General features: G+C 37.8%; 1 protein-coding gene across 2 annotated transcripts; it reads right to left on the bottom strand.

Annotated features, from left to right (window-relative positions):
- Positions 1 to 764: 764 nt before the first annotated feature.
- On the bottom strand, positions 765 to 11,604 carry LOC7466263 (serine/threonine-protein phosphatase BSL1). 2 transcript variants are annotated; one of them, XM_052446740.1, is made up of 21 exons: positions 10,925 to 11,604; positions 10,771 to 10,831; positions 10,596 to 10,674; positions 10,402 to 10,481; positions 10,177 to 10,271; positions 9,605 to 9,704; positions 9,427 to 9,496; positions 8,376 to 8,477; positions 8,053 to 8,131; positions 7,777 to 7,950; positions 6,734 to 6,920; positions 6,452 to 6,653; positions 6,197 to 6,364; positions 5,886 to 6,124; positions 3,105 to 3,189; positions 2,905 to 3,003; positions 2,600 to 2,799; positions 2,444 to 2,519; positions 1,521 to 1,656; positions 1,311 to 1,450; positions 765 to 1,206 (listed from the first exon to the last, which is right to left on the bottom strand). In XM_052446740.1, the coding sequence occupies exons 1-21, from the start codon at positions 11,124 to 11,126 to the stop codon at positions 1,123 to 1,125; spliced, it is 2,658 nt and encodes an 885-aa protein (XP_052302700.1). In that variant the 5' UTR covers positions 11,127 to 11,604; the 3' UTR covers positions 765 to 1,122. The 2 variants fall into 2 exon arrangements, with proteins under 2 accessions (XP_052302700.1, XP_052302699.1); XM_052446739.1 differs by having other exon boundaries at positions 6,452 to 6,656.
- Between the last annotated feature and the right edge of the window lie 1,665 nt (positions 11,605 to 13,269).

Here is a 13,269-nt window from a genome sequence, read left to right on the forward strand (position 1 = left end):
CTGTACTCTAGGTGTTTGTGCAAATGATAGAAAGAAAAGACAGATACTCCTATCCTATCCTACGCTATAGCTTATGTTTATTTCTTTCCTTTTTTTTTTTTTTTTTCTATATTTGTTACAGGTTGAAGAGAGATTACAAGTAGATAGTTCCAGGAAAGCAGCAAGTCAGGATCAAGATGGAAGGATGGTCTGTCTAGAAGACGAAGTACCCGCAGCTGAAAACAACTCTTAACACTTAGTTCATACAAAAAAGGCAGAACAAAATTGGAAGGGATGAATCAATTGAACTGACACATAGTTCATCAAGAACAGTACCTGCTTGGCACTTGTGGCTGACGAGACTGCCTCAGCTCACTTCCAGTTCTTGGGTGATGAGTGCAGTGCATTCAAGCCGGGAGACATAATCCGCGCGGCTAATGGCATCTTTTCTTCCAACAGTCTTGTTTCGAGGGATGGCAAGAGGGGGAGCTGTAGAGAAGGTAGGAGAATACACTATCGTATTTACGTGAAGGATTCTCTTATCTCTTCACATTCCTGCATTACCTTAAGAGATTGCAATCTACGCATCAATGTCCATTGCAATGGTTGTGGCAAAAGTGTTTAAGAAATCGGAGTCAAATTTTTTCATGCCGCCCCTTCTCAGAATTAGTTTTTCCGAATAAATTACGCAGAACTAGCAAATGAAATTTTTCTGGTTCTCATGCTGCAACTGACACTCACATTTCGGCTGTGGCCAAGTCACTTTTACATGCCTCAACACACCATTGATCAAAATCAAATGAATATAATATAAATTAAATAACTCTAAGATTGTCTATTTTACAAAAGCTGATCACCCTATAAACTATTAACAGTAGAAATACAATACCATCTTTTCTGCAGGCTAAATTATATATAGGCTACACTCACTGGTTAACAACAGCTAAACCTCGGATCATTCTCAAAGTAGTATAGTTTTATCTTCTGTGACTTCTATATCTGAAAATACAAAACAAGCACCAAACTCGTGCCAAGTGGGAGACGCGCTGATTAAAATCGGGCTACAAAAGGGTCAAGCGTGCCAGAAAAAACAAGTGCTGCAATGAAATCCCATAAAATACAAAAACTGGTCTTGTAGCATCATCATATGTACGCAAGTGAGCTTCTGTCATGATCAGGTTGAGGGCGACCCCGTGTTGGAGTTTGAGGTCTTTGGATGTTAAGCTCCTGAAAGACAACAGGAACGTAAAGGAAACAATTATGTGCAAGTTAAGGGATGGGCTTTCCAGATTCGTATGATTTACCAACACTGAAAATGTAAGAAGTCTTACCTGCATCCATGTATCATCAATCACATGTTCTGGAGATGTCTCTGGTGACTGAAGGGGAGGTGGCAAGGGATGAATCAATTTTGGAACCACAACCAGACCCCTGCCAACTACCAGTATAGCTCCAGCATTGTTAGCAGTCCCTGGATGAAGACATCACATTAGGATTCAAATTTGAGTTTAGCAGGAGAAAACTCAAGCTATTTATCTTACCACAATAGTTGGTTGCAGAAAATAGAGTAATCAATTGCCCTTGGGCAAATCGTTCAAACCCATCCATAACACATTCATGTGCCCTAATGATTAGCTGTAACTTATTTTTCTTACAGAAGTCGGTTACACGATCAGGCTGCAATGACATAAAAGATACACAAGCAAAAACTTCATTACATGTGCAACTTGGAAAGGCATCAAATTTAAAGATTCAGTGCCAAAAGAAGTATATGAAACTAATGCTATCATAGGAGAGTATAGATTCATTGGAACTCTGAAGCGGTACATCACTTAGTATTTCACAATTAACATAAAGAGCATTGAGTGGTCCTGCTCAAAATTCCCTGGTTAGTTCATATATGTATCATATTTCATCTTCAAGCTCCGTGGCGAAGTTTTTCAGCTAAAATATGCTAACACTACTCAGCTTTTAGTCAAATGCGAACCAATCTCTCAACTTTGAATTATTTTATTTTATTTTGGCTCCCCAATACGCGTTAGAAGCAAATTAAGTCCTAAACTATCTTTGAGGTTACATCCCACATTTAATGGTAGAAGGCAAAAGGCATTGTTTTTCTTCCAAATTTGAAAGGAAGGATTTTGGCTGTTCATATCTAAATGAAAGAAAAAGGGTATTGTTTTTGCAGCAGTTAACTACAGTATGCATAAAGCAAACTACTAGGAATGCATATTGCACCATATTAAAATAACTTTTGCGTTTGTAGCAAATACAGTATTTTTTTCTGAATTTTTGCGTGGCTAACTTGCTTTTTACCAAAGGTTGATGGGATGTCTATATTTTAGTTAAAATTTTATTTGTATTCACCATGACTGGGAACATATTGCCTGTGATCAATCATACACACCGAACACAATAAATAAAAATCATCTGACATAAAACATGTAAGCAATGGCATGCATACCCCAAAGGTGACAAGACCAGGGCCCCTAGCATTTGGTCTCAACCCCTCTATGCTATCATTTTCTGTAGGATCCGACCTGAAAGGAGAAGTTTCACAATACAAATTAATGTAAGCAATGACAGATCACAAGTAAAAATAAATTCGAGTGAAGCATACCATAGAAGATCCATTAGAATTATAGATCCAGCATCCATAGTTATGGGCCTTTCAAGCTTCTCTATCTGTTCCACTGAATGAATGGATCTCCCTATGCCACCATGCATACAGATAATTTTCTTCTCAATAAGTGCAGCAAGTGGAAGATAGTTGAAAAGTTGATTGAAACGTGTCCATGCCCATATCCCATCACTCTCTCCCTGTAAAAAGAAATGCTATTATCGCTTTTATGTTTTCAAAAAAATGAAATGGTCCTACTGGATAACTATATTAGTGTGTGCTTGGCATTGCCCGTTCATCCATACCATTCTTTCAATGCATTCAATACGAAAACCAAAGAGTGCATTTATATCAGCAGCTTCGTGGTTTCCACGTATCAAGTGGACATTCTCAGGATACTCAATCTGCAAAATCATAATAAAAGGTACAGCAGCATCAATACAAGGACAGTGCCAAAATATATACTTCATATGAAACTTTTGTTCACTGAAAGCACAAGTTTTACCTTTAGAGCAAGAAGCAAAGTCATGGTCTCCAAACTGTGCTGCCCTCGATCAACATAGTCTCCCAGAAATAAATAGTCAATATACCTGAACCATGAGAAACATAAAATTGAACAGTATGGTTAATCAACTACAGAGATAAATCACACAACCTGTTCTAAAATTATTAATTTGCTGTTGGGACATAAAAGCTGGAGGCCCTGTATCACTTAAAGAATTTTAAAAATGGAAGCTTGAGGAAAGTAAGGCTAAAGGACATGTAGTGAATCTTCAAACAAATTGATGGGACAAGGTGCCCATCAATCACTACTTGTCATAGACGTAAATATCAAATGAGGGACTACAGAGCAACAACTATTTGGACAGAAAAATGTCAAAATTGGGGACAAAAAAGAGAAGGGTTCAAATTACTAATGGACATCCCTCAATTATGACATAAACAGCAAACCTGCATACATGTATTTATTATTTATTTTCACATAAGCTGAAGACTACATGAATATAGGCAATAATGTGTCAAAGCACATGATTTCTTCAGAAAGTCGGTGGACGCCACGAAAAAGAAAAAGAGTAAACTTCTCTAAAATGCTTAAAAATTTCAGTGCTTCTCTAATGGTAGTGACAAGTCCTTTTTGAAGGCAATAGTTATTGATGAGATCCACCAACAAGATCACTGAACAAGAAAGACACTCAATCTTGGAGAAAACTCAGGTTTCTATCCAATCAATAAAATTAGGGTGTTTGCTGTCAATTGCTGATGACAATGCCTTTCTTGAGGTATATTTACAGCATTCATACAAGTTGAAAATGTGTGAAACATTGAAAACACAGATGCTATACCAGTAACTTGTGTATTTGAACGTGAAACATTAACCAGCTGTCCTTTATTCAACTATTAAGGTTGGCTAAAACCAACAACAATTCAACCCATCAGATGTCATAGTGTCAGTACATATGAAGAATATGGATCTCTATTACTGTGTTCACATCTTTCTAGCTCCTACCCTACCCCCATTCCCAGGAAACAAACCCCCATCTCACTAGTTTTGCCACCAGTTTGTGTAAGGCATGAATAAATAATCTCAATCAAGCAGAGGGACTTTATTACATTTCGCCAACACAACCACTCAGTTTTTGCAGCTGCACTAGAATTAGGTCACACTTCCCTGCTTCAACATGAATTATCCTCAACCACACCCCACTATGGGTTGCAACATAGTTTTTGGGTCCCTACCCATCTTGATTGAAAAGGACAAACTAGCCAATTGCTGTCATCACTCATGCCTCGCACCCAGCCTTCACCAATTGTTAAACGATAGTTTCGAAAACCCTAGTCCAAACACTAGGGGTGATCATTTTCGGTTCGGTTTTTATCAAAAAAAGTAACCAAACCGAAATTTATTTTTTTTGAAAAAAAAAACCGAAACCGGGTCAAACCGACCGGTTTCGGTTCGGTTTTTTTAGGGAAAAAACCGATTTGACTCGGTTTTTTCGGTTTGGCTCGTTTTTTCCGGTTTTTTGTCGGTTTTGGTTCGGTTCGGTTTTTTGTTTAAAAACCGAACCGGCCGGTTTTTTCAAAAATTTAATTGGTTCAATCGGTTATTTTTTTCGGTTCGGTTTTTTCGGTTATTTTTTTTCTGGTTTTCTTGGTTTAATCGGTTTTCCGGTTTTTTTGCTCACCCCTACCAAACACCATGTTAAAAACCCACGATTATAGGGCACCCATGTGTGACACCATCAATTAAATGGTTCAGTTTCCGCATTGCCAGTTTCCCCAATTAATCAGCCCTCTGCACCATACTTGACATTAGGGGTAAGCAAAAAAACCGAAAAACCGATTAAACCGAGATAACCGAAAAAACCGAACCGTGAAAAAAACCGATTAAACCGATTAGAAAAATTAAAAAACAATTCGGTTCGGTTCAATTTCGGTTTTAAAAGGCTGAAACCGAATAAACCGTACCGAACCGGTTCAAATAGAAATAAAAAAAACCGGTGGTAGTGTGGTACTATAAATAGCTTTCCATTCCAGACCCATCTACTTTTTAATTTCTTCTTCTAACCCTAGAAAACCCAGCCCCCCCCCCCCCAACACACACACCCACACAGGCACATACACAAACACCTACTCGACGAACCTCGCAGACTCGTTCTTGACTTTTTCTTCTTCTTCGTCGAACTCGAACACACTAAATTTTCAACTCAAACGAGCCATGACTCACTGGTAGGGAGCTTTTTCAGTTGCTATTGAAGCTTTCATGGGGAAGAAGACAAGCTTGCAACCCCAAAAGTTGATGGGGCTAGTTACTATTAAATGGAATGCTCCAAGCACAAGAAGAGATGTTGCGACAGCAAAAAAAAACAAGTCAGTCCTCTATATGCAAAAGCTTGTGCCATGGCTGATGTGTTAAGGAACTCAATTTATGGCATTATGTCTGTTTTTCATGAAAAGATGCTCACTAGCACCAAAACAGGTCTTCTTGATAAGGTTTGGGTTACTAAAAGCAATCCCCTTTTTGGAACCTATAAGTTGCTTGTACAGAAACTGCATCATTTCCTAGATTTTCAAGCTAGCTAGCGAACCGAACCGGTTTGGAAGGGAAAAAAACCAAACCGAACCGAAACTGGTCGGTTGGAACTGGTTTTCGGTTTGGTTCAAAATTTTGAAAAAAAATAATTTTGATTTGGTTATTTATTTTGATCCAGAACCGGACCGAACCGAAAATTCTCAGCCCTACTTAACATGTTCCACACAAGTATAAGAGTTATGATGTAATACTTACGTAATGTCTCCTGCTGTGGATGGAAATCCATATTCATCAAATAGACGCATTAAGTCACCAAACTGTCCATGAAGATCACCAAAGACTTTTATCGGGGCTCTCAATTGCAGAACCGTTGGCTCTTGCATAAATATCTGTTCAGCTGCATAACAAAGCTCACCAACTTCATAAGAATCCAGGAAAAATCTCCTATTAGCAGGAGCTTTCCAGTTCCGAGGCCTAAGCAAAGTGGAAATAATCTGCAAGATAACAACAAACATGAAGTAGCACTTAGAAGAGTCATCGATACTCATAAATTTGTCAAGTCTTACCTTCTTATGCAGGCCCTGAGGAGACCTTTGCCTGGTGAACTTTTTAGCAGGATTAGATGCATCGTTATTCATAGGAACCATCCTTCTACTTTCATTTTCGAATTGATCCAATGACAATTGCCTCACCATCCCACCCAGGTTTCCTACAGTCTCTTTAGCAACCACCACCTATAAGAACATGACAATATGATTCAGCAACATGGCAAAAAAAGAAAGACTGCACCACTCTTATAAACCACAAATAAATGCGCATACAGCTCTAGGATGGAGGCGGACATCAGCCTCGTTGTCACTGCCATCTGAAGTTGCTTCTGCAGCTTGTGAGTTGTCATCAGATACAGATGTTTCTTCTGCAGAATTGGTAGATGCTGCCTGAGCAGCTTGCCAGACAGCATTGGCTGCCTCAGCTTCAGCAGCAGATGCCTCCCTCAATTTCTCCATGGAATTTCTGTCCATGCTGCTACAGCAGAAAATACATCCATGAGTTTATATAAGAACAGGGTGACATGACATGAGAGACAGGGAGATGATTGAGACCTGATACCACCAGATAAAGGGATCTCCGGTCCACCATCTGGAGTAGAAGTTCCAAAAGAATTTAAATTTGAATGGTTTAGTCTGGGACTTGTTATTGTTGAGGCTCTCTCAGATGTTAATGTGGGAGAATTGATGTCTGGCTGAAACGGGGAATTTTCAGCAACCAGAAAATCATCTAGCACTGCATCTGCAGGGAACAAAGTAATTGGCAATGAAATGTGCATCTTAAGTTTGTACACTGCGTGGCAGTAAAATGAATTCCCTGAGGCCTTCATGATTAAGGCTTAATGCCAGGTTACGCAGAAGAAAAGGAACCATAGATGCGTCCCTAAATAAGTATAACAACCTAAATAAACAAGAAGATAATTAAGGTCTCCTGCAATAAATCCAATCCGGTTGCTGTTATTACTTATTACAGATGCTTGTTTTCTCTAGGGTGCTTGGGAAAAACTCCAGTTACCATTAGGCAGATAATCAATAACCAGGATCTAAAAGATCCACAATTGAATGCACTTCAATTGCATATTTGTGATGCCATAAAAATTAAAGTTGACACTAGGGCAACCAATTAGGATTGGTGAATTACTGGCTCTGAACAAACATAGCACATCCAAGCTTAACACAGTTACTTGGTAAGAAATAAGAAACGTTAAGCTGTTGGAATCAAGAGCCAAACAAAAAAAAATCCACATATCGTTGTGCTTCTCCAACATATTTTTCGGTCCATAGAGGGTGAAATGTCCTAAAGTAATGTTAATCAATCAAACAATCATCAAGGAACCCAAGCACAACAGGTTGATTAAACATATTTTTCAGCCAAAGAGTTTCTACTCCTAGATACTTGTATTCTATGAGTAGTCCTTTCCATTGAACTTTTATGATGTTGTCAGGGCTTGCTGAGCATAATGCTGGTCACTTGGACTAAGTGACCTGTGATTAAAACCTGCTCACATAGGAACTGGAGAGATGAAGGGAGGGGAGGACTACTACTGTATAGACTGACCAATAGGCCTCCCAATGAAAAAAAAAAAAAAATACTTTACCTCCTTTTAGACCACCGTAGACATATATACGAACACCAACAGATGCAGATGCATGGCGACAACGACGCATTAACTCAAAAGAAGGATCATATTCAGCATGTCCCTTGCTGGTTTTGGACGAAGTCACTAGCCCATTTCTATCCAACCAAGCACCAGCAGCAGTGTCCAACACTAGTCACGGTGAAAAATTGTTGGAGATTACAATATAACCCCTCTTTCAAGATGATAACAGTAGAGAAAAAAGATGATAACAGTTGAGAAAAAAACACTTGCCAGCAACAGCTGCTTCCCCTTCTACTAAACGTCCTCCCTTTAGGGATCCTCCTGTAACATGCAAACGCGCACCAACAAAAACCTGATAGAAAGCAACGTCAAACTTCTGAATGATACAGAAGAAACTCATAATGAAGTGCTGTGTACATATGCAGAAGTAAACATATGAAAAGACAGTTTCAAAACTTATAATCCCAATTTTCTAGATCCTCGTGTAATTGAGCCCTGTCAAACATTTTAAACTAGTATTTTACTGCAAAAGATATATTTCATGATCTACGCATAATCTAGAAATTAAAAGATTCTGACTTATATAGATCACTTACCGCAGCATGTTGATACCTTGATGATGGAGACACCCCAGGTGCAAGAGTCCACTCCCACTGACCGTTTCTATGCATTAGAAGTCCATAAGCATCTCCGAGTGGCTGTTTAAGTGCACTTATCATCAATAAGAATTGAAATGCAAACAGTAATGACATTATTAATAAATTTTTCTTTATCCAAAATACAACACTGTTGGTCGAGAAATAAACAAGGAGAATGGAGCTGCAACATGTCATTGCTTACACCTTAATAGAGAAAAAATCATAAAATCAGAAGAAAGGTTACAGCTGGAAAAAAAGTGACAGAAAAATTCAAAGAAACAGTATGGAAATTATTCCAAAATAGAAATAGTACTCTGATTTCTCATCACAATTGCAACATGGAAAAGGAATGCACTATACCATAATTCACCTCTTTTTATTATATTTTCAAAGCAGGTTAATAAATACAAAAAAGCACCAAACGCTCATTTCTTCAAGTTTTTCAAGTCCACAATTACTTTCTCACTTGACTTCTTTATCGCGTACAATCCATGTTATAAAGTTTCAATTTGAGTTTTCCAACAATTCATGTGTTTTATCAAACATTATACCCTACTTCCAGTTACCACCCTTAAAGAAAGAAAAGTGTTTTATACAAATGGTCGAGGACAAGAAAGGTCCCATTCATTTAGACTAGGTGTGGGAATGAATCTAGTGATTTTGGGTTAAAGGCCAGTGCACTCTGGCTCTACCCATATAAAAGTCTTGGCACGTCAAATTTTCAGTTGAACAAAGTTAAGTTGGAATACTTTATTTAGTTTGATTACCTTGATCTCCCATCTCTTTTTATATGGACTTACACATTGAGCACACCAAGACTAGGCATGCCTATTCATAAATAAAGTAAAATAAAATAATAGCCAGGAGGAAGAACACTAGGCTGACATGCTAATTCTGCTGTACTAGAAACAAATATCTACTGCACAACAAAGTGCTGCTCTCAACTAAGTGTACAGAATAGTTAACTGGAATTGATTGCTTTATAACCCCTGAAAACAAAAGATCATACCGTGCCAGAGGAGTCTCTTCCGCCACAAAGCAAAAACATTCCATCTGAACGGGCACTAGCTGTTGCATACCTACAAAATAATGCTATATCATGTCAAACATGAGACGTGAATTGATGGGAAATAACAAACCGGGAAGTTTAACACTAATGCAAATGTTGATGTACTAAACACACTTACACTCGAGCACTAGGTCTATCACCTTCAGGATTTAGCCTCTGCCATACATATGGTTTCTGGGCAGTGTCCAGAGCCCAGGCATCAGATAGAACTCTTTTACCTAGAGAATAATTGGAAAAGTCACCATTGCATGGTTTATAGAGGATGGAAAAGGGCATGTGCATAAGCACAAAGCATCAGCATATGTTCTTCTGGCTTGAAATGACATAAAAATATTCAAAATTACACATATAAGACAGCTGTCCTTCCATAGAGTAAGCTAATCCAAAGACGAGATGTCTACAGCTTACAATGATAACCTCACAGAAATATAAAGAAACAACAGAGGCCTACACCCATACTTAGAAAACAAGTCCTATCAAAATGTTGAATCTTACAAACAAAATTCAATGCCAATGATCAAACAAAGAACATTCATGGAAAACACAGTTTTTATCACGGGATTTTTAAATAGGATTTGATCCCTACACTAATGCATAATAGCACATTTCAATTGAAATTACTTTAGTGGAAAGGAACAAAAATATCTTAAAGATAAATAATAAAAAAAAAGAACAGCAAAATCTGCTTACCATCATTGCCGCTGACAGTAACAAGGTACCTTTGGGCAACCAAGTCCATTGCATGGCCATATCGAGGCCCAGGTCCTTGTCCTTGTACAACCACTCTACATGTACAAAAATATAGCGATAAGTTCCATGCCAAGAAACCAGGTAAAGGGAAAAAAAAATTGCAACATGAAGAAGAAGATGAAGAACTGCTGGCTAAATCTGATTAATGGAAGCAAAGTAACCGACCGGTGCCACTTGAATTTGTCGTTGGTCAAGTCAAGCACATAGAGATCATCAGTGGAATGCCCAGCAGGACCTATCCCACCCTAAGCCATAGATACATTTCATTAATAAACGTCAAAAACTCACATTAACTGAACAAATCAAAAAAAGAAGAAGAAGATGAAGAAAGAACCAAATCCTGATTCACAATGAATCACCTGAAAAACAACCATAGTACCAACTGCAGCTGCCGCGTGCGCAGCCCTTGGAGACGGTGGCTCTCCAGCTGGTTGTACTCTGGTTCATTAGACAACAAACATCACAGGTTAATCATCCAAAGTTATTTAATTATTATTTTAACAATTAAAGAAGAAGAAGAATAGTTTTACCTACCTAGTCCATTTCCTAGTAAGAACATCATAAGAATGAACTGAATTGGTGACTCCAGCCAATCCTACACCAAACAATTAAGTAAGTAAGTGATTAAAGCAGCAGCTGCTTAAATCTCAATTCAATATAAAAAAGTGAGAGAGAGATGGAAACTAACTGATTCCAGGAGCGGAGGAAGCCCCGCCCTCGATAGCGGTGGCACCACCGAAGAGGATGAGTCGAGGACCTTGAGACTTGGTAGCAGCAACGGCAGTCAAGGTGTGAGCACATCGAGAACCAGGAGCGTCATCATCGGAATCCCAGTAAGTCTCTAAGGTCCGATAGGTGGGAGCTGGGTGTAGCCATGGCTTGGATCCCATTTCCCACCCCTTCTATTCTAATAACAATAACCCTAAAGACCTAAACTAAGAGGATCGGAGGCCGGTGGTTGTGGTGATGGGGCAAGAGCTATAGGCTCCGGTCCACCTCTCCTAATTTTTAAATCAAAAGGTATCACGAGTCCTGACTAGGTATGAATAAATAATTGGATATCGTGTACAAAATATACCCTAATTCACATTCTAATTAGCTAATGTAAATTACTGATAAAGAATAGCAGCAGCAGTTCTGGGCGGTGCAGTCCCTTTCCCGGAGGAGGAGAAGGGAGAAAAGGTGGGTGCGGGGGGCTGATTGAGGGAGTTGTTCTGGAAGTCCCGGTTCAGTCAACCGTTACATCATTAAGGATATTCTTCTTCGGACAACTGTCAAAGCAGGTGCATACGGCAGCTTTACACCGCTTGCTCATTGCCCTCGCCCTTTTCGCTAGCCTTTTTGTTAACTTTCCATTTAGTGCCTTATGTCATGCAACGGATCCCCCTGTTTCCTGTTTCATGTTTCATATGTGAAGATTTGTTGATATAAAAATTAAAAATTATTATTGTTTTAATGTATTCATAAAAATAAAATTTTGAAAAGTAATAGATTTTAAAGTGTTTTTCTTAATATATTAAAATAATATCTTTTTATTTTTAAATTTATTTTTGATATTGATACATCAAAATTAATAATCTAAAAAATTAAAAAAATAATTTAAAACTAAAAAAATTACAAACAAATGAGTTGTTAGTGTGTGTGTGTGTGTGTGTGTGTGTGTGTATTGAAAAAATATGTAGTCTTCTTCTGTTAGTCTTCCTCGGATAAAAGTTCGAGGAAATTTGAATTAGACAAGGCTCTAAGGATGAATGGACTTCCAATTAGGTTGGTGACTTTTCATGCGAGCTTTTTCCACGTTTCGTTGATGAACAGTGACGCCAAATAGCATAGGGGAGCCCTCTCCTATTTTGACTTGGTTAATCTAACTTAATTTAATAAAATAAAACAGGATCACCCGTTAAAATATAAAAACTACAAATCTTAATGATTCAATTAATAACTATGTGGTACAGCGGTAAGAGTTTGAGATTAAGAGATTTGATTCTCTTATGGTCTCAGATTCGAATCCTATGATTTCTAATATGATAACTACTGGAGGCTTATATGGTCGTTAACTTCATGGCCCGTAGAATTAATCGAGGTGCACGCAAGCTGACCTGGACACCCACATTAATCAAAAAATTAAATAAATTAATAATCTCTATAAATTAATTCTGAATAATATTTTAACTAATTAATAAATTTTTATGGTTCAAGAATACAAAGGTTTAATTGTAATTCACAATTTCATATATTTACACAATATTTTTAGTCATTATAAAAAAATAAATAAAGTGTTTAAAATTAACAATTTTTACATGTATTAAACACAAATTGTTAAATCCATCGGGTCGCCTATGCCCGATTTAAAATATAACTTTTAAAAAAAAATTATATCACATCCAATGTTCTTCAAGAGTCTCTCAATATGCAACAATATTTATTTTTTATTGTGCTCAATTAATGTAACAAATTAGTAATTGATAAATTATCAACTTAATATGCACAATTTAGGGGGGGTGGAATGCCACGAGCTCATGACAAAACATTGAGAATAGAGTTCTCTAAAAAAAATCGAGGATAGAAACGAGAGAAAAATAAATATAATTCTACTGAGGTGCTCTTGCATGCAATCGTCTTCCTTTCACGTGCCGCAAAGCAATCTAGCCCAATACATTCAAGGGATGTAATTAAAAAAAAATAAGATCCAGCTCCTAAAAACGTGACAAGTTGAAAAATACTAAATTTAACAACACAAATATAGTAATTTATTATTATTATCATTATTATTATTATTATTTTATAACCCGAAATGTCTGGGCCAGCTTACGCGCACCACGACTAATTCTCGGACTCACTGAACACCCTGCAAGCCCAATGAACAGGTAAGGCACCGCGAGGTAACATACGTGCACAGAGAGGATCGAACCCGAGTGCAGAGGAAGAGAACAAGTCCCGTCCCTGCTAGGTCACGACCTCAAGTGTCAAATATAGTAGTTTATTACTTATTAGCTCGATCTGTAGTTTATTTTATTGCATTACTACGACAAA

This window comes from Populus trichocarpa, chromosome 14 (genome assembly GCF_000002775.5).
Source record: "Populus trichocarpa isolate Nisqually-1 chromosome 14, P.trichocarpa_v4.1, whole genome shotgun sequence".
Lineage (NCBI taxonomy): Eukaryota > Viridiplantae > Streptophyta > Magnoliopsida > Malpighiales > Salicaceae > Populus > Populus trichocarpa.